The 21,990-nt window shown below is 41.3% G+C and overlaps 1 protein-coding gene and 1 long non-coding RNA gene across 2 annotated transcripts in view; both read right to left on the bottom strand.

Moving 5' to 3' along the window:
* LOC137422652 (uncharacterized) overlaps window positions 1-21,990 on the bottom strand; it is a 1,758,619-nt gene that overhangs the window by 326,505 nt on the left and 1,410,124 nt on the right. The gene's annotated exons all lie outside the window — the stretch shown is intronic.
* Window positions 7,216-21,990, bottom strand: part of LOC137421882 (uncharacterized) — a 32,065-nt gene continuing 17,290 nt past the window's right edge. The window contains exons 6-8 of the mRNA XM_068108372.2: window positions 21,461-21,551; window positions 21,153-21,344; window positions 7,216-8,424 (exon numbers count right to left, since the gene is read on the bottom strand). Coding sequence (XP_067964473.2) covers window positions 8,152-8,424; window positions 21,153-21,344; window positions 21,461-21,551 — 556 coding nt within the window. The 3' untranslated portion in view covers window positions 7,216-8,151. The remainder of the gene's footprint in view (window positions 8,425-21,152; window positions 21,345-21,460; window positions 21,552-21,990) is intronic.

Below are 21,990 nucleotides of genomic sequence, written 5' to 3'. Positions count from 1 at the left end.
CTTTAACTGAACCAACCACTCGATGTTCGATCACCAACACGTTCTAAGGTTCGCCAGTGACGTCAGAAGTGATACTGTGACGTAATAGCCGTTTATAACGTACTCGGCGATTGAAATGATACCAGGTAGTCAAAGTTTTCTGTTTATATATCGCTATTTAAACAATGAATGCTCTCGGGTTATGACGCAACAATGGGCTCCGTGAGATCGTCGCTCTCTTATCAGGAGTCACGCGATGCGTGTTCGGCAGTCATCGCGCTCGGGTTGAGATTTAAAGGGAGGATTCGAACCCGGTTCCTTCATCTGCGACCGCGATTTGCTTCCGAATCCGCGATGCCCGAGAGCCGATGGCGCCGTGCAGATGGAAAGTTTAAAAAAAAACCCCTTTGTTTTACGTTATTTTTGAGCGGCAAGAACTTTATTACAAAACGATTTAAAATGCAGTCCGTGGTGCCGTTCAGAAGTTACACGAAATAATGTTCAATATTTCAATAAATAACGATAATTATGTATAAATAACGACTATAATGTATAAATAACAACGATAATAATGTATAAATAACAACGATAATAATGTATAAATAACGACTATACTGTATAAATAACGACTATAATGTATAAATAACGACTATACTGTATAAATAACGACTATACTGTATAAACAACGACTATAATTTATAAATAACGACTATAATGTATAAATAACGACTATAATGTATAAACAACGACTATACTGTATAAACAACGACTATACTGTATAAACAACGACTATAATGTATAAATAACGCCTATAATGTATAAACAACGACTATACTGTATAAATAACGACTATACTGTATAAATAACGACTATAATGTATAAATAACGACTATAATGTATAAATAACGACTATAATGTATAAACAACGCCTATAATGTATAAATAACGACTATAATGTATAAATAACGACTATAATGTATAAATAACGACTATAATGTATAAATAACGACTATAATGTATAAATAACGACTATAATGTATAAATAACGACTATAATGTATAAATAACGACTATAATGTATAAATAACGACTATAATGTATAAATAACGACTATAATGTATAAATAACGACTATAATGTATAAATAACGACTATAATGTATAAATAACGACTATAATGTATTACAACAATTATTACCGACAAATGATTGTCGAGTTCGTTAAAACTTTATCGTTGAGGAACGAGGTGTGATCGGTGATTCAAGAATGGATAATACAGGTCGGCGATTCATGTAACCGAACTAATCAAACATCGATACCTTTACCTCGATTTGTAGGGTCACACACCCCTTTACCTCGATTCGTAGGGTGTCACACACCTTTACCTCGATTCGTAGGGTCACACACACCTTTACCTCGATTAGTAGGGTGTCACACACCTTTACCTCGATTTGTAGGGTCACACACCCTTTTACCTCGATTCATAGGGTGTCACACACCGTTACCTCGATTCGTAGAGTCATACACCTTTACCTCGATTCGTATGGGGTCACACTCGATTAGGCCTTCACTCGCATTCCAGGAACAATACACACCGGGTTCAAGGTGTGGGGTGCGGGGTGCGGGAGAAGGTTCGGAGGCGATGGATTCATCCTTCGGCACGAGTGTTTTTATCGCTTTCTTTTCATCATCAAAGGTACAATCAAGGTACTTCGACCGTCGGCTGAGATAACGCACCCGCTGTGCAGGTATTCTGGTTGACTCATGCTTTTTATTCACTCATCCTAATAGAGGTGCAAGATGACGTCACTGAGGATGCACTTTGTTTCAACGCGAAAACAAATTTCACCATATCTCGAACTTGTAAGTTAATTTAACGTAATAATAACAAGAATGATAATAATTATAATGATAATAATTATTTAGATTGTACACCGCTCCTTTCCTATGCCATCTCCAGGCGCTGCGTGACGCGTGCTGAAAGGGAGTAATCAATTTTCACTCGGGTTTCTTGTTTGTTTGTTTTCTTGTTTGTTTGTTTCCTTGTTTGTTTGTCCGGGCGATATCTCAGCATCGTTTGAGCAAGGAAGCTCACATTTTGGCACAAACTGATATTTGGACATGACAATGACCAAGTAGTTTGGCTGTAAAGGGTATTTTTGATTTATTGATTAATCAATTAATCGATTAATTGTTTAATTATTTGATTAATGACTTAATTAATTATATTTTTAAGTTACACATTCGGATGAAACGGTGGTCGTTTCGGTATTATATTAGCCAGTTGATTAAATATTTAATTGTTTTATGATTATTATTTATTTCTTTTCATTATTAATCATTTATTTATTTATTTTCTTTCAAATCTGAGCAATATCTCAGGCACCTTTTGAGCTAGGAAGCTAATATTTGGACACGACATTGACCAAGTGATGTGGCTATAAAGGATATTTTTGATATATTGATTAATCGATTAATTGTTTATTTTTTCGATTAATGACTTATTTAATAAGTTTTCAAAAAGTTACAGCTTCGATGAAGCACTAGTGGTTTAGGTATGGTATTAGCCAATTGTTTAAGAAAATATTTTATGATCACTATTTATTGATTTTAATCATGCAATTAATCAATCAATTATTGTACACCCCTCCCTCCCCATGCAGTCTCAATGAGCTGCACGGCGGTATCGCCGGGTGCCTAAAGCGCCCCGTCAATGCCGCGCTGGAGGATATTTAATTATTTGGCATGGGGGTGGTGTACTTTGAATGTATGTGTACTTGTTTATTTACTTATATATATATATATATATATATATATATATATATATATATATATATATATATATATATATATATATATATATGGGCTAAGGCTCGTAATAGGGCTGAAACACATACACATACACATACACACACACACACACACACCTACTGACGAAACAAACACGTCATAATAATAATATAATAATAATAATACATCATAAAATAAATAATCAAATAAAATAATGATAATCAAATAAATAATAATTAAAATAAATAATGAAATAAATAATGATTAAAATAAATAATAAAATAAATAAATAATAATATAATAAATAAAATAAATAAATAATAATAACTAATCAAACATCATAATAATAACAATAATAAAATAAAGGATAAACTGGCGAAATAATGGCATTGGAGAGCTCCACACTACGTACGAGATCAGGCCACGGGATCCTCGCTCAGATGATCCGTACATGGTAAAATGTGGAGTCCTCGCTCACAATCACTCAAAAGTTGAATGACGTGGGATATTTGTCAGTATGTGGTAAAACGCAGGATCTTGGCTCAGATGATCATCCGCACATAGTAAAAGTGGGATCTTCCCTCATATTATGATCGTCCGTACGTAGTAAAATGCAGGATCTTGGCTCAGATGATTATATCAGTATGTGGTAAAATGCAGGATCTTGGCTCAGATGATTAATCAGTATGTGGTAAAATGTGAGATCTTGGCTCAGATGATTATCAGTATGTGGTAAAATGTGGGATCTTGGCTCAGGTGTTCATCAGTACGTGGTAAAATGTGAGATCTTGAGTCGGATGATTATCAGTACGTGGTAAAATGCGGGATCTTGGCTCAGGTGTTCATCAGTACGTGGTAAAATGTGAGATCTTGACAGATGATTATCAGTATGTGGTAAAATGCGGGATCTTGGCTCAGATGATCGTCCATATGTGGTAAAATGTGAGATCTTGGCTCAGATGATTATCAGTATGTGGTAAAATGTGGGATCTTGGCTCAGGTGTTCATCAGTACGTGGTAAAATGCGGGATCTTGGCTCAGGTGTTCATCAGTAAGTGGTAAAATGTGAGATCTTGACTCGGATGATTATCAGTATGTGGTAAAATGTGAGATCTTGACACAGATGATTATCAGTATGTGGTAAAATGTGGGATCTTGACTCAGATGATTATTATCAGTATGTGGTACAATGCGGGATATGGCTCAGATGATTATCAGTATGCGGTAAAATGCGGGATCTTGGCTCAGATGTTCATCAGTACGTGGTAAAATGTGGGATCTTGACTCGAATGATTATCAGTATGTGGTAAAATGCGGGATCTTGGCTCAGATGATTGTCTGCGTGTAGTAAAAGCGGGATCTTGGCTCAAATTATCGTCCATGCATGGTAAAATCTGGTTCCTCACTCTGAAGATCGTTCATACGTAGTAAAAGCAGGATCATAACTCAGGTGATCGTCTGTACATGGTAAAACACGGGATACTAGGTCATGGGATTCATAGGTGGTAAAATGCCGGATCCTCACTCAGATGATTGTCCATATGTGGTAAAACGCATGATCCTGGCTCAGATTACCGTCCGTATACGGTAAAACGCAGGATCCTTGCTCAGATGATCGTCCGGATGTGGTAAAATGCAGGATCCTGGCTCAGATTATCGTCCTTATGTGGTAAAATGTGGGATTCTGGCTCAGATGATTGTCCATATGTGGTAAAACGCATGATCCTGGCTCAGATTACCATCCGTACATGGTAAAACGCACGATCCTTGCTCAGATGATCGTCCGGATGTGGTAAAATGCAGGATCCTCGCTCAGATGATTGTCTATAGGTGGTGAAATGCAGGATCCTGGCTCAGATTACCGTCCATACATGGTAAAACGCAGGATCCTTGCTCAGATTACCGTCCGTACACGGTAAAACGCAGGATCCTCACTCAGGCTGTCTGTAGATGATAAAACACGTGATCCTCGCTCATGGGATTGTCCAGGTGGTAAAACACGGTATCCTCGCTCAGATGATCATCCGTATGTGGTAAAATGCGGGAATTTGGCTCAGATGATCGTCCGTACATGGTAAAATGCAGGATCCTCGCTCAGATGATTGTCCATAGGTGGTAAAACGCAGGATCCTGGCTCAGATTACCGTCCTTATGTGGTGAAATGTGGGATCATCGCTCAGATTATCGTCCGTACATGGTAAAACGCAGGATCCTTGCTCAGATGATCGTCCGGATGTGGTAAAATGCGGGAACTTGGTTCAGATGATCGCCGTACATGGTAAAACGTGGGATCCACATCACAGTGAGTATGGACTACACCGCTCACTCAACTACACCGCTGAGTGTTAAGTTATCATAGTTATCAAATAATGTGTAGTCCTTATCTCGTAATAGGTAAAATACAATAATACAATAGCTACATGTACGCACCGTGTACGAGTCGCTGCGAAGTTGAGGTAAAATAAACGAGGTTATTTTCCGACTTAATCCTTTAACAATAACTTCAAACTGTTGGAGGTCCAGGCCGATCAGTGTTATTGTTTCATGACTTTCGCTTGAGGCCACGGACTTACTGATCAGCGTTCACCACAGAGTCCACGTGACGAACCGCAGTCGCTTGAATTGGTTGACGTTGAGACAATCCGCGGGTTCACCCAAACACCACGTCCCTTACATTCGATGTGAAGACGCAAACTTTGCAGAAGGACAACCGGCCCGCCGCGGCTGTGTCGCACACCGCGGGACAACGCGCTGTCTGCTCTTTACTCTTCGTAACAAATTTGCTCTTCGCTTAATGTAAACTGCAAAGATCGGAGTAAATGCGCGTGAGCGACTGAACCGAACGAAATACCGTCAAGTTATGACGTCACGCCACGTTATGATGCGCTTCAAGCGATAACCAGTGGTTTCCATCAATTATGATCACGTGTTATATAAATAAAGGCACACTCGATTACATACAATAGGGAATGAACAACAGTGAGTGACAACAGAAGTTTACAGGACCAGGTTGCCCATTGTAACGTTGACAAACTCCACAACGGGAGAAATTTATGACATTTAAAAAACACACAATTTGAGGTTGTAATTAAGTACAACATTATAACAGACGCTCTAACGAACCTGGACCAAGCGCTGTGGATCCGAAGATCTCCAATCGTCTGCAAGCACAGCCTGGACTCGAACCGCATGAAACTGGCACTGCGTTTCGCACGGCCCCGCCCAGGTCCGTTTTGGCCCCGCCCAGGTCCATTTTGGGCCCCACCTCCCTCGTATCAGTCCCCGCCCCGATACAGCCTCAAGTCTCCCTCAAGCTCCGCCTTAATCAGTGCAAGACTTTCCTTTCCCGGATTCAAGACCCGCCCTCCTCCCGCTGAGAGCGAATCAACTTCACGGCCGCGACTTGCAAATCCTCCCGTGTTGATCGGAAATTTGCGATCCGAAACGAACGTACCCCGGCCGACCCGGCTCGATATTATTGACCATGGGTGCGATTTAACACCCATAGACACCGTGCACCCCACCTCGCCCCAGACCGGACGCCTCAAGCCCATCGGAGCTGTCCGACACGATAACCTGCCGTTTGACAGATTGCATATGGCTGTTCCGCAATCTCGCAGGGAGGGAGTGTGTGTGTGTGTGTAATTGGCGCAATTTTAAACTTCAAACACCTCACGTTTTAAGCTCCGAGAGCGATGCCCCTGTTGAATTTGCTAAGAACACGGCCTCTCGGGATGAAAGAGGAGGCGGGGTAAAGGAGTGTGTTCGAGGAGGAGAGGTGGGGTGCAGGGGTTGGGGAGGAAAACGGTTTCCTTTCCAAACAAAATCCTGAGTGGAGCGAAATGTCCAAAGTGCGAAAACAGACCCGAGCCTGATCGGCCGACTATGACGTCACAGAGACAACGTGATCTATTGTCAAATGCGTCACAATGACACGCAAAACTTCTCGAAAGTGTTTCAAACTGAACATAGAAAAGCCTTTTTCACCTGATTTCGTCCCGTTTTGCGGTTTCCTGAGTCAGGTATTTTTAAACAAACAAATCGAAAAAGCTCTCGCTCAATTCTGTACAGGTGCTGCGTGACCTTGTCACCTTAAGCACGTGACTGTGTACCCTATTCGCATTTCTCCACAAAATACTCCGAGAGAGCAAATTGTGGGGTAGAGAAATAATATTCTATATTTATATTTACCCCAATTTGGAGGGGGGGGGGGGGGGGTAAAATCAAAAACCTATAGTTACGTAACTTATTGGAGACAAACTGGAGAATGTGTTTCCCACGACACCAAGAAGCAACGCTTTTGTACACCATTTGTGGAGGGAGGGAGGTGGGGGGAGAGGGGGGGAAGCGGAGTGGGAGCAGATATTGCAAGAGGGAGTGAATGTGTACAAAGTTATTAAACGGTTTTAAGTGAATAAACTTACCATAACTGATCACTCCACAACTATCTGCTTTGTAAATTCACAAAGGTTTATTTTATGACAAACAAACCATAATACGAAACATACAAGTAAAATCTGTACATTTCTGGTTTCACATTAACACAATAAAAAGGGGGTATAAGTAGTGGGGGAAAAGGGGAAAATTATGATCTCAAACAATTAAAACCTCAACGGTGGTAAAAACAAGTAAAATCCGAGGTACCATATTTGTCCGACGGAAAGGGATAAAAGAACTGCATTCAATATGTACAAACGCGATAAAAAAAAATAACGCAATAAAACAGTGCAAAGTGAAAATGGTGCACACTTTTGGTCCCATGCCCCTTCCTGCCTAAAGGGAGGTTCACATTATCACAGTTTATCTGAAGGCAATGGCTTGTTCATGTCAGAGGAAGTCCCTTCTCTGCGCTCCTCCCCAAATCACGCCCCACACACGCATGGTAGGCATTCGCATAAATTGCAGGGATTAATAAGCAGTCAGGCTGTTCAAAGCAAACAAAAACTGCAAAGAGCATATTAGATCGAGAGAGCCGTCAATTTCAACGTCATTGGCTCACACGTCGACCCATTAGAGAGGACGCGCCATCGTGCAGTTGTTCCACAACTGGGTTGCAGGCAAACCCCGCAAGCATGGCCTGCATCGAAGCAATTGTGAGAATACTCGACAACATGGCAGTTTCAGCTCAGAATGGAGCCAGGCGAAAAGGGAAAGCAACGTGCCTCATAGGCTAGCAACTGAGCATGGCAGCATGTGAGGGGCAGCAATTTGTCAAAGAGGTAACGTTTGGCCAGGCCAATTAGGACAACATCCTTTACTGCTTACTTGCCTCCAATGGTCGGCTCAAGATGGAGGCCCGTGTCTCAGTGTAAACATCATCCATAAATGGGTTTGAAATACTTGTAAACACTATACGTGGAATGCCATTATCGTGCGGCTGCAACGTCAAAGCCTCCGCAACCTCTGCTTGCTCTGTTTGGTGCCCGGTACACCTTCGTTTCCCCGCCGAGAGCGTAAGCCCGGAGTGGAGCCCGCTCCGAGACTGGAGGTAGAGCATGGTCTCGAGCCATGGTACGCACACATGCAGCGCTCGCAGAAATCGTACGTGCAAGAAAGGCTCACGCATACCGCTCGTTCTTGAATGCGGTCGTAGCGCGCCGGGAACTGGCAGCGCGGGCACATGCGCAGCTCCTCGTCGACTCGCAGCTCGCTCGCGGCCTGATAGGTAGAAAATGGAAGAGGTAAGAGATGAAGAATGGAGGAAAGCCAAATATATATATATAGAACTGAATCAGCCCACAAATAACTTGTTCAATAAACTGTGAATAGTGGGGTACACAACCATTTTACAAATCACCAACCATAATCCTTGGTTCTGCATTTTACGATGAAAGTTAAAGAAAGTTTCCTGTGCAAATCTAGGAAAGCTGGACTTGCTCAGCAGCATTGCCCCCTGGTGGACAAGGAAGCCTTCAGGCAACGTTTCCAAGGAGGCATTCCAGATGGACAAAAGCGACCACCAGATAGGACAGTTGCCCAATAAAAGAGCTTGAGGATAACCTTTTCTAGTGCACCGGAAAGCAAGTTGGTGATCATGTGCAATGGAGCCAAAAGACAAATTTCAACATCGGAGAACTCTCCTCGTCTGTCGCTCTCACTCAAAAAGTCTCACGCATTTCCTTCAATGAACAAACTTGTACCATACTCCTGTGCAGAAATGATTTACAATGGCTAAAACATAGTTGTATCAATATGAGCTCCTCCATTGATCAACTTCATTTGGTGTCAATTTAAAAGCATGGCTGAATACCGTCACTTGATGAGGAAACATTCTGATTGCGATTTATTTTGAGACAGATGGACTGGTTGACCTCATTTGTTCCATCATCTTTGATACAATTGATGCAAATAATTTGCACAATTTCTGGTCAATTTTCCAATAAGGAAGACGCATTGGGCAGGGTACATTGAGGTAAAAAGGCAGCATACTGACAGTGGGTCTACAGTTGCACAAAAAAATGATTTAAAAAAAAACGAGAAAGAATGACAAAGAAAAAGAAGAAGTAGCAGAAGAAGAAGAAGAAGAGAGAGAGGAGCAAACACACAAACCTGCAAGTGAGAGGGTTGGGTTAGGTAGGGTTATCATAGGAGCCTGAGCAGACTGCAGGGTAGAGGAAGAGGTTCACACAGATCAATGTATCTGGAAAAGAGAATTCAAAGTTTGTGGATAGGTGATGAAATGATATTGTCATGCATCACCAACTTGAAGCCTGAAAGGCAATTCCATGGAGGGAGAAAAAGAGGAACAAAAAGGTGGAGGTGTGCGGTAAGCCTGGATTTTTGGAGTTTAACGAGGAAGGGGTCATCATCCATGTTTCAGACTATCTCCCACCCAAAACTCATTTTATCACAAGAGTGCAATGGTCAGTCAAGTTTGGTTTGTGTATGCATAATGGTCAGAAATAAACTTACAATTACCTGAGCTCCCAAAGGTGGAGGGGGGTTATGTTTTCATGCCTGTCAGTTTGCAAACAGATTCGGATAAAATTTGGTGAACAGGTCGGGTGTGTGACCAGGAGGAGTCGATTCAATTTTGGTGAAGATTTGGATCCGAGGGTTTAATTTTTTCTTTTCAAGTGATTTGTCAATATTGATTGAGAGATAGGGCTAACAATGACATTATAACATGATATCTCAAAGTTGTGAACTGATTATGACAAAACTTGGTAGATGAGTTGGGTAGGTGACAAAAACAAGCCGATTCAATTTTGGTTCAGGTCCGGATACAGATCCGGCCTATTAGTGGGATATAAAATGTAAACCTTTAATACTGGCAGAGGTATGCACTCTACCGAGTGCCGTTCGAGGTATCTCTGCCATCAAGAGGTGGACGGAGGTTATTGGTAGTTTGTCCGTTTGTGAGCAGGATATCTCAAGAAGTTATGGATGGATTCGGACGAAACTTGGTGGACAGGTTGGGTGTGTGACAAGAAAGAATTGGTTTGATTTTGGTGAACATTCGGATATGATACATTTTTAAAGTCATTCGTCACCATTAAGAGAGAGGGCCAGAACGATATATAGCACGATATCTCAAAAAGTTGCAGACAGATTTGGACTAAAGTTGGTGGATGAGTTGGTTAGGTGACAAGAACAGGCCGATTAGATTTTGGTTCAGGTCTGGATGCAGATCCGGCCTATCAGTACGATGCAAAACGTAAACTGTTCGGCATGGCGGATGTATGCACTCTGCCGAGTGCCACTCTAGTTTCTCGATGGGACACCATGCAAAACAAACAGCTGGATTCGTGGAATGGGCTACAGGCAAATCCATCACAAGACAACATAAAATGAAGTCCGTTTGTGATTCCATGCATGTGACATTAAGTGGTATATGACGTGAATGGTTAAAGCAAGTCGTTTACATTTTCAAACTTCCCCAACTTTTACAATAAGTTTTTGGAGGGGATGTAGGAAGAGGGTGGGGTGGGGGGAAGGACTCCCTTGAAACACTTAGTTTATTACTTTTTGGCATATGCATGTCAAAGCTCTTGGAGGAACTAAAATAAAGAGGATGGAAGGTAGACAAATTGGCATGAATGATAAGAAGAAGCACGCAAGGTACAGACGTAATATACGAGGGAGTGTTGAAAAGTAATGCCTCCTGTTCTTTTCCTCCAAAATAGGTGAAGTTGTTTGAATGAAACAAAGCACAGTCTGCATGTTACTTATTCCTGTCATTGGGTGCGAAGTTTTGTGATTCTGACACGAGATGTTAAGATGGCAGAGGGTAGCACGATGTCAGTGCTGTGAAGCATGAAGCACAGTAAATGAGAGTTGGGATGACTGACTGGAGATGAGATCTTTTTTGTCACTACACTTTTCCCAGCCACTGCAAAATACGAGCTCTGGTAGAGGAGTTGAGAGCCTTCAGGTCATATGGTCCGCAAGACTTTGTCTGGTAGGAAAGGGCAATCTAGGAGATGTTCCACTATTTGAGGAGCCTATCACAATCGATCAGGCCATTTTGATTATATTCCCACTTCTACCTAAGGACTCTGCAGTGTCCGACTCTAGTCCTCAGGCAATTGAGACACAGCCAGGTTGGCCATGTCTCACTGTCTCCTTTTAGCTGTGAGTCCTCAGGATCAAGTGACAGCTTGTGAGGTCTTGCTTGCAGGTGTGTTGACCAAGCATCTATCCCTGCAGCTGTGGGGGTTTACCACCCAGGGGCTGAACAGCACAAAGGAAACTTTTCATGGACTTCAACCTCTTGGGTGTTGGCTCATGTTGAATGAGTGGGTGGTGAAAGTCATGTTCCTGCTTGGCTCATTCGATTTGTGAGGAGACTGGCCTTCTAATTGGAGGTGGAGCAATATCACATAGAAAATAGAGGTCGTCCACTCACGTTGGTTTAAAGCAACCAGAAATAGCCCTGCAGGCCATGTTGGCGAATGAATCTGAGATTAGAGTTGAGTGCACTCTTACAATCCTGTAAGTGAAAGACGGTCAATGGAGTGCCACCACATAGCATCACCAGCCCTGACTTGGCTCCATCAGATTGTCATCTTTTCCCCAAATCAAAGGTACGCCTTCGTAGAGAACATTTTTCTTCCGACGATAATGTCAAGGCCTTTGTAAAGTGCCGATTAAGTTGCACGGTTCTATCATGACGGTATTACTAAACTACATGCACTTTGGCAGAAATGTGTGACTGCAGTGGTGATTATGTTGAGAAATAAATACGCACCATGGTAGAACAAAGATTGATGTTATTATGTGTCCATTTCATTCGAATATCTTTACCTTTTTTGGAGAAAAAAAAAATGAGGCACTACTTTTCAACACACCCTCATATCCATCAAAATGAATAGTTAGGCCCAGGCAGCCAAAAGGGCAGGATTATTGTGAATAAATAAAATGATCATGGGTAAGGATAAGACTAAAGGAAGGACAATAGAGTAAAGGTATCCCTCGATTCACAATGCTCGGTTTACATTTTCACAATAACAAAACTGACCTTTTACGGCAAGTTTTTTGATTTGCATTCACATTTTTCGCTACAACGAAATCAAAATACTGTACAGTACAGTTGAACGCTATGGAGATTTCAAACAGCGCTCCACTCCTTTAGCGAGCGACGTCAGAGCCATGCATACATGCGACGCATCAAGCGTCGGTTTACCTTTGTTTGCCATATTGTGCCTCTCGTGAAGTGTTCCATCATTTAAAATTGGTCGTAATCTCGCTCATCCCTCAAGATGTCTACCAAGAGACCTTGAAGCTCAACTGTTGCCCCAGCAAAAACGTTCTCGCCTGGCACAATGTTTCAGCATACATTCCGTTCTCCAGGAACGCATCCCTTTCAGAAATCAAGGGTACCTGTAGTCCTCTGATTGCAACGTACCATACGCTTACAGAGCGTCGGTGCCACGACGCAGTTTCTTGGTCGGGTTATACTGGGTGGTTTGCATTTTATTCCTAGCAGTAGTCAGGACAGGAATTTGGAATTTCACCATTTTGCAAGTGATAGCTTGACTATTCTTCGCGAAGGACACCATGGAATCTTTGATGCCCACTAACTAATACCGGCAAACGGGACGTCAACGTCCATCCAAGCGATGACACCTACATTTTGATGAATCACCCTGCCCGTGACGCACCGGAATGACAGTTCATAGCTGGGTCAGGAGTAAAACCCAGGCTAGATGGCTTAGAGGTGAATGCATGTACCTCTAGGGCTAGGCCATCATACCAACCCAATGGAGTACTACAAGACTACAAACCCATTTATGGTGGGAAAATAATCAGCTATGGCAGGAGAAACAGCAGGTTGTGAATGCATGTGGGGACCGCAAGAAGAATAGCAGGTGAAAGAGCAACAGTCTCCGCAGTAATAAAGCCCAGAAGTAAAAACGGAAGAGGTCAAGAGATGACAGTGAGTAGCAGACTTGAAGACATGGAGAGAAGAGCAAATGACAAGATTAGGAAGACCATTTCATGGGAGAAAAGACAGGGGGAGATGAAGGTAGGTGTGTGTGTGTGTGTGTGTGTGTGTGTGTGTGTGTGTGTGTGTGTGTGTGTGTGTGTGTGTGTGTGTGTGTGTGTGTGTGTGTGTGTGTGTGTGTGTGTGTGTTAATCTTAGAGTTGAAGAGGGAAACAAGGTAAGGGTTTTGGTAGTATGCATGTGACTTGCAGGGCCACGGGTTAGGCAGGCCCAGAAGAGAGCTACAAAAAGATAGCAAGGCCTCAAACCTACCTACAGTGTGTGGGAAATACACCCTGAGACTCAGTCTTCTGAGTCCGATTGTACCTGTAGTGCAGTCCTGTTGGGACAAATTGCACTTTGGAGTATTCCGGACTTTGTGAATCAGAATCAAAGGATTTGGCACTGTGGAGTATTCCGAAGAGATGACCAGCTTTGCAGCCCAGCTTGGAGATGTATTCTGCTCAACAGAGGTGATAGTTCATAGTTTATTGTGAGTTCCAGGAGCCCCAGGGGCCATCCCTCTCCCAGATGACTCCAATAAGGATAATTTTGGGATCAACGAGCCGGTCCTTATAAAATGACAAAGCAAGAATGGAAGCAGTTTATATAAATAAACATGCTTGCAGCAGTTATGATTACGCTATTCATTTTATTCTGCAAATCTCGTATTTGTAAATGTACACATCTCCTGCAACTGGAATATCAACATACTCTGACATGCTCGCATTCCCCCGAGGTTGATCTTTAAAAGCTTTCTGAGAAAATTATCCGAGGATTTGGGATCAATAACTACAAAGCTTATTATATTGGTGGAACATCAACACGGTGTGCTGTACCACTTACAGATTGCAGGCGAGGCCACAGAGAGCAAACAAGGCAAATTCTTATACACAACTCACACTCAAAGGACTTCTGCCACCAACTGGGACTGACACAATCTATCAATTTCCCAACCCGGATCTCAGTCAACGGAGTATCTTCTCTTCTAGACTTGGTTATGACAAACTTCCCTGAAAATGCCTGCTGCTCTTATTCTGTTCCAATCGGTTCATATTATCATGTGCTTGTTAAAGTGGACATCTCTCTGGCCATTCTCAGAGAGCCTCCTCAGCGTCAACGAGTCTGGCATTTCACTCAGGCCAACTGGCACGGGCTGCAAGCAGCCATCAATCATCTGGACTGGTCTCCCATCTCTACTGCCTCTGACATCCACTCATCCTGGGAATTCTTTCAAAGTAAATTGCTCTCTCTCATGCAGATTTATCCAATCTCGTCTTCAGTTGTCATACCCTTCCTCCCGTCCATGGTACACGGAATCTTGTGGTGAGGCAGCTGCCCTGAAATAACTTGCCTTCGGCTCCTGGAAGGCAAATCCAACTGAAGGCAATCTCATTTCCTTTCACAAAGCCCGGAACAAGTGTGTGTCTACTCTCAGGAGAGCCAGAAAACACTATCTCTCCACTCTCAAGACTGAACTCTCAAACCTGTCTCCCTCTTCCAAATCCTGGAGGCGTCTGGTCAAATCTTATTCTGGTGTTTGTTCCCCCTCCGTCCCCTCCCTTACCTCAAATGGCGACACAGCTGACTCCGCACGTTAAAAAGCTGAATGCCTCAACTCTTTTTGCCTCAAAATCTTGTGTCCCAAACCCATCTCTCTCTGTTCCCACCTTACCCAGTCGAACCCAACTGCTCCTGGACTCTGTGTCCTTCTCTCCTGACAAGGTGGAGAAGTTTTTGTCAGACCTCGACTTTGATTCTACAACTGGACCAGACGGCATCAGCCCACGGGTCCTAAAATCCTGCTCTGCCGCTCTATCTCACCCTCTCTCTGTTCTTTTCACCCTCTTTTGCTCAAGATCATCTCCCATCAGTTTGGAAATCAGCCAACATCACCGCTTTACACAACAAAGGTGCAAAAACAGATCCTTGCAACTACAGACCAATCAGCCTGCTCCCAATTAAGAGCAAAGTCATGGAATCCATCATTGCTTCGGATATCAAATCCTTCCTCTTCTCCAATGGCTTGATCTTGGATCATCAACTTGGATTCAGACCAGGTCATTCTACTCTGGACATGCTGCTTCTGCTGTCTCAACAATGGATGGAGGTCCTCAATGCCAAACAGGAAATCAGAGCTGTCTCCTTTGACATATCACGTGCCTTCGATACGGTCTGGCACCCCGCTCTGCTCATCAAACTCTCCTCCTATGGTATCCATGGAAATCTCCACACATGGCTTACGGACTTCCTCTCTGATCTTGGTCAACGTGTGGCCCTAAATGGATTTCTCTCATCTCCCCTTCCTGTTCAGGCCGGAGTTCCCCAAGGCAGTGTTCTGGGCCCTGTGCTTTTTCTGGTCTTCATCAATGACATCTCCGACTCTCTGGAAAATCCTCTCTATCTCTTTGCTGATGACTCCACTCTCTGCCGCTCCATACCTCATCCCTCAGATCGGCAGTCTGCAGCCTCCTCACTCTCTGCAGAACTTGACAAAATCACAGACTGCTCAAACAAGTGGAACATGTCTTTCAATCCTGACAAATATAAGACTCTTACTATGTCTCTCCAAAAAGACCGACTGGACAACCCTCCCATCTACTTTCTGAACAATCCTCTCGAAGAAGTTCTGTCACTCAAGCTTTTGGGTCTCACCATCTGCCATGATCTTTCCTGGGAAAGCCACATTTCCAAGCTGGCCTCCAAAGCCAGTCGCTGACTGGGCATCCTCCGTCGTGTCCTTCCTTGACACACCTGAGCTCCTCACCACATACAAGGCTTACATCCGCAGCTCAATAGAATACTGTTCTCTCCTCTGGGATGGTGGCTCCTGCCTCACACCTAGCTCGGCTTCACGCTGTTGAAACCAAAGCTTTCAGAATCATTGGAATCTCCCACGATGAAGCTAACTCTGAGGGCCTTTCACTCCCTCACCGCAGGCATGTTGGTGGACTTTGTCTTCTACCGACTCCTCTCCGGCCTAGCTCCCCCAGCTCTGTCTGCGCTCTGACCCCAAATATTCCTACAGGTCGCACAAGATCTGCTAGCAACCCTCTTATGGTTAAACTGCCAAAAACAAGACTCTCTGCTCACCTTCACTCTTTAATTCCTCTTTCCTCTCACCTCTGGAACAAACTCCCTCACTCGCTTCAATCCCATGCCTCCCTCCAGGTCTTTAAAACAGCTGTTCACTGCCATCTCTCATGTTCCCCCATCCAAAACCTTGATCTTTTCTACCCCTGTTAATTTCACCCCAGATCCACTTTTTTGAAATACCGACTTCTTTCCTTGAAGTCCTCGATTTAGTACACTCGATTTAGTATATATTTTCCTCGAAGTCCTTGAGTCCCGATTTAGAATAGGTACACCGTATCCCTGCGCATCGTAAGAGCGTGACCAAGGGTTGGCGTCAGGAAGGGCATCCGGCCATAAAAACATTGCCTCAAACAGGGAACCATGATTGTCATGGGGCCCGCAAGGCTAACCCCCGCTCCAGCGGGGAAAATGGTCTTAAAACGATCATTCATATTCATTCATTCATTCAGAGAGTACAGCAGACATGATCTTTCCTTAAACCACCAAACAATACGAGCACTGGATGTGAACAATAGGACTGAGTGGATGGAAAAAAACAAGGAAGAAGAACAAGATGAAGAAGAATATGAAGAAGTTGAATATGAAAAAGAAGTAGAAGGAAAAAAAAAATCAATAAACTATAATATAGGTAAGTCTGAATATTGGAATGAAGCAGCTTGGTGATTCATACCATCAACAAGTCTAAAAAAACAAAAAACAAGTACACATACATTCAAAGTACACCGCCCCTTGCCAAATAATTAAATATCCTACAGCGCGGCATTGCCGGGGCGCCTCCGGCGCCCGGCAATACCGCAGTGCAGCTCATAGAGGCTGCTTTGGGAGGGAGAGTTGTACGCTAATTCATTGATTAATTGTATAATTAAAATCAATAAAAGATTATCACAAATTATTTTCTTAATCAATTGGCTAATAGCATAACTAAACCACTCGTGCTTCATCCGAAGATGTATCTTTTAGAAATTTAATCAAATAAGTCATTAATAAAAAACTAAATAATTAATTGATTAATCAATAAGTAATTCATCGATTAATCAATAAATAATGAATCGATGAAATGATTAATCAATTAATCAAAAATATCCTTGATAGCCACATCACTTGGTCACTGTCATGTCCAAATATTAGCTTCCCAGCTCAAAAGGTGCCTGAGATATTGGCCAAATGAGAAAGAAAATAAATAAATGATTAATAATGAAGATAAATAAATAATAATCATTAAAAAATTAAATTATCAATCAATTCGGTCACAGAACACATAAACCACCACCATTTCATCAGAATCTGTAACTGGGGGGAAAAAATTTTTTTTAGTAATTAATCCAATAATTAAATAATTAATCGATACATTGATTAATTGATTAATTAATAAATCAAAAATATCCTTGATAGCCACATAACCTGGTCACTCATGTCCAAATATTAGCTTCTGAGCTCAAAAGGTGCCTGAGATATTGGCCAAATGAGAAAGAAGATAAATAAATGATTAATAATGAAAATAAATAAATAATAATCATTAAAAAATTAAATTATTAATCAATTCGGTCAGAGAACACATAAACCACCACCATTTCATCAGAATCTGTAACTTAAATAAATAAATAAAAATTGTCATTAATCAAATAATTAAATAATTAATCGATTAATTAATAAATCAAAAATAGCCTTTGCAGCCAAATCACCTGGTCATTGGCATGTCCAAATATCAGCTTCCTAACTCAAAAGGTGCCTGAGTTAATGGTCAGAAGAGAAATGAAATTTAATTAATTAAATAAGTACTTAATTAATCGCTAATAATTAAATAACTCATCAATTAATTGATTAATCAAAAAACAAAAAATAACGTTTTTGACAAAGGACTTGCTCACTATTGTGCCGAAATTTCAGCTTCCTAGCTTAAAGGATGGCTGAGATATCGTCCGGACAAACAAACAAGAAAGCAAGAAAGCAAGAAAGAAAGAAAACAAGAAAGAAACCAGAGTGAAAACTGAGTACTCTCTTTCAGCGTGCGTCACTGCCGAGCCCCCTTTGGTGCCCGGCAATGACGATTTGCAATGCCTGGAGATGGCATAGGAAAGGAGCGGTGTACAACAAGTACAGATACATTCAAAGTACACCGCCCCATGCCAAATAATTAAATATGCTGCAGCGCGGCATTGCCGGGGCGCCTCCGGCGCCCGGCAATACCGCAGTGCAGCTCATTGAGGCTGCATTGGGAGGGAGAGGTGTACACTAATTGATTGATTAATTGTATAATTAAAATCAATAAAAGATTATCACAAAATATTTTCATAATCAATTGGCTAATCGCATAACTAAACCAGTAGTGCTTCATCCGAAGATGTATCTTTTAGAAATTTAATTAAATAAGTCATTTATAAAAAATTAAATAATTAATTGATTACTCAATAAATAATTAATCGATTAATCAATAAATACTTAATAGATGAAATGATTAATCAATAAATCAAAAATATCCTTGATAGCCACATCACTTGGTCACTCATGTCCAAATATTAGCTTCCCAGCTCAAAAGGTGCCTGAGATATTGGCCAAATGAGAAAGAAAATAAATAAATGATTAATAATGAAAATAAATAAATAATAATCATAAAAAAATTAAATTATTAATCAATTTGGTCAGAGAACACATAAACTACCACTATTTCATCAGAATCTGTAACTTAAAAAAAAAAAATTTTTTTGTCATTAATCGAATAATTAAATAATTAATCGATTAATTGATTAATTAATAAATCAAAAATATCCTTTGCAGCCAAATCACCTGGTCATTGGCATGTCCAAATATCAGCTTCCTAACTCAAAAGGTGCCTGAGTTAATAATGGTCAGAAGATAAATGAAATTTAATTAATTAAATAAGTACTTAATTAAACGCTAATAATTAAATAACTCCTCAATTAATTGATTATTCAAAAAACAAAAAATACCGTATTTGACAAAGGACTTGCTCACTATTGTGCCGAAATTTCAGCTTCCTAGCTCAAAGGATGGCTGAGATATCGTCCGGACAACCAAGAAAACAAGAAAACAAACAAGAAACCAGAGTGAAAACTGAGTACTCTCTTTCAGCGTGCGTCACTGCCGAGCCCCCTTCGGTGCCCGGCAATGACGATTTGCAATGCCTGGAGGTGGCATAGGAAAGGAGCGGTGTACAACAAGTACACATATATTCAAAGTACACCGCCCCATGCCAAATAATTAAGTATCCTACAGCGCGGCATTGCCGGGGTGCCTCTGGCGCCCGGCAATACCGCAGTGCAGCTCATAGAGGCTGCATTGGGAGAGGTGTACACTAATTGATTGATTAATTGTATAATTAAAATCAATAAAAGATTATCACAAAATATTTTCTTAATCAATTGGCTAATACCATCACAAAACCACTCGTGCTTCATCCGAAGATGTATCTTTTAGAAATTTAATCAAATAAGTCATTAATAAAAAATTAAATAATTAATTGATTAATCAATAAGTAATTCATCGATTAATCAATAAATAATGAATCGATTAAATGATTAATCAATTAATCAAAAATATCCTTGATAGCCACATCACTTGATCACTGTCATGTCCAAATATTAGCTTCCCAGCTCAAAAGGTGCCTGAGATATTGGCCAAATGAGAAAGAAAATAAATAAATGATTAATAATGAAAATAAATAAATAATAATCATTAAAAAATTAAATTATCAATCAATTCGGTCACAGAACACATAAACCACCACCATTTCATCAGAATCTGTAACTGGGGTGAAAAAATTTTTTTTAGTAACTAATCTAATAATTAAATAATTCATCGATACATTGATTAATTGATTAATTGCTTGCAATTAATTGCTTGCAATTAATTGCAATTAATTGATTAAATCAAAAATATGCTTGATAGCCACATCACCTGGTCACTCATGTCCAAATATTAGCTTCTGAGCTCAAAAGGTGCCTGAGATATTGGCCAAATGAGAAAGAAGATAAATAAATAATTAATAATGAAAATAAATAAATAATAATCATAATTTTTTTAAATTATTAATCAATTCGGTCAGAGAACACATAAACCATCACCATTTCATCAGAATCTGTAACTTAAAAAAAAATAAAAAAAATTGTCATTAATAAAATAATTAATCGATTAATTGATTAATTAATAAATCAAAAATAGCCTTTGCAGCCAAATCACCTGGTCATTGGCATGTCCAAATATCAGCTTCCTAACTCAAAAGGTGCCTGAGTTAATGGTCAGAAGAGAAATGAAATTTAATTAATTAAATAAGTTCTTAATTAATCGCTAATAATTAAATAACTCATCAATTAATTGATTAATCAAAAAACAAAAAATACCCTTTTTGACAAAGGACTTGCTCACTATTGTGCCGAAATTTCAGCTTCCTAGCTCAAAGGATGGCTGAGATATCGCCCGGACAAACAAACAAGAAAGAAAACAAGAAACCAGAGTGAAAACTGAGTACTCTCTTTCAGCGTGCGTCACTGCCGAGCCCCCTTTGGTGCCCGGCAATGACGATTTGCAATGCCTGGAGATGGCAGAGGAAAGGAGCGGTGTACAACAAACAAACAACCAGAGTGAAAACTGAGTACTCTCTTTCAGCGTGCGTCACTGCCGAGCCCCCTTCGGTGCCCGGCAATGACGATTTGCAATGCCTGGAGATGGCATAGGAAAGGAGCGGTGTACAACAAACAAGAAAGAAAACAAACAACCAGAGTGAAAACTGAGTACTCCCTTTCAGCGTGCGTCACTGCCGAGCCCCCTTCGGTGCCCAGCAATGACGATTTGCAATGCCTGGAGATGGCATAGGAAAGGTGCGGTGTACAAAAAATTGCTGACAAACCTGATGAAATCTTGCCGCGCGGTCTCTGGGCAAAGCCTTGTCCCCCCCTTTGGCCGATGTTCTGGGGCTGGACAGGGCATGGTTGTAGGGGCGCAGAGGATACGGCGATCGACCGGCCGTGCCCACGTGTTGGAGGGAAGACAGGGCTAACCGCCGATCGGCATAACCCCAGCTTTCCTGGGACTTATTCTCCTGGTGAAGGTACGTACACACACGGTGCGTCAAAATGAGGAAATAATATAACCAGAATCATTAAATATGCTCAACTCTCAATTCAACGATAATATGATTCAACCTGAGAGTCATACCTTTAGCACCTTGGATTCAAGCAGCTCCCATTGCTTGGATTGCAGAAATGGCATGAAAATCTTCCGCCAAATCTTACTCACATCCATGGCACTGAGAATGGCAGGAAAAACAAAGACCAAATCAAATGCCAAAGCCAAAAAAGGAAAAACACATCGACATCTAATGATACAAAATGCGTCAGTGTGTGTGTATATGTGTCTGTCGTTGGTTGTTATCTCCAAATGCGGGTTTCAGAAGGTCGAACGGAGCCCTCACAGATCTCGATGTATCCGTGTGTGTGTGTGTGTGTGTGTGTGTGTGTGTGTGTGTGTGTGTGTGTGTAGTGCAGAAAAGGTGTAATACGTCACGCACAAGACACGTGTACACAACATACCACTGTACAACATGGCATGCATAACATGTGCATATACAATACAATATGTGCAAAATAAATATATATCTATATTATAAAAGGAGCAGTGTCCGTCTGTTTGTCATGTTATAACTTGAGAACGGATTAAAGGATTTCAATAACTCCAACTACGGTGGA

The sequence above is a fragment of the Myxine glutinosa genome, chromosome 2 (assembly GCF_964187855.1).
Source record: "Myxine glutinosa chromosome 2, kmMyxGlut1.1, whole genome shotgun sequence".
Taxonomy (NCBI): domain Eukaryota; kingdom Metazoa; phylum Chordata; class Myxini; order Myxiniformes; family Myxinidae; genus Myxine; species Myxine glutinosa.
The sequence above is the reverse complement of the archived record's forward strand: the minus strand, read 5'-3'. Positions and strand labels throughout refer to the sequence as shown.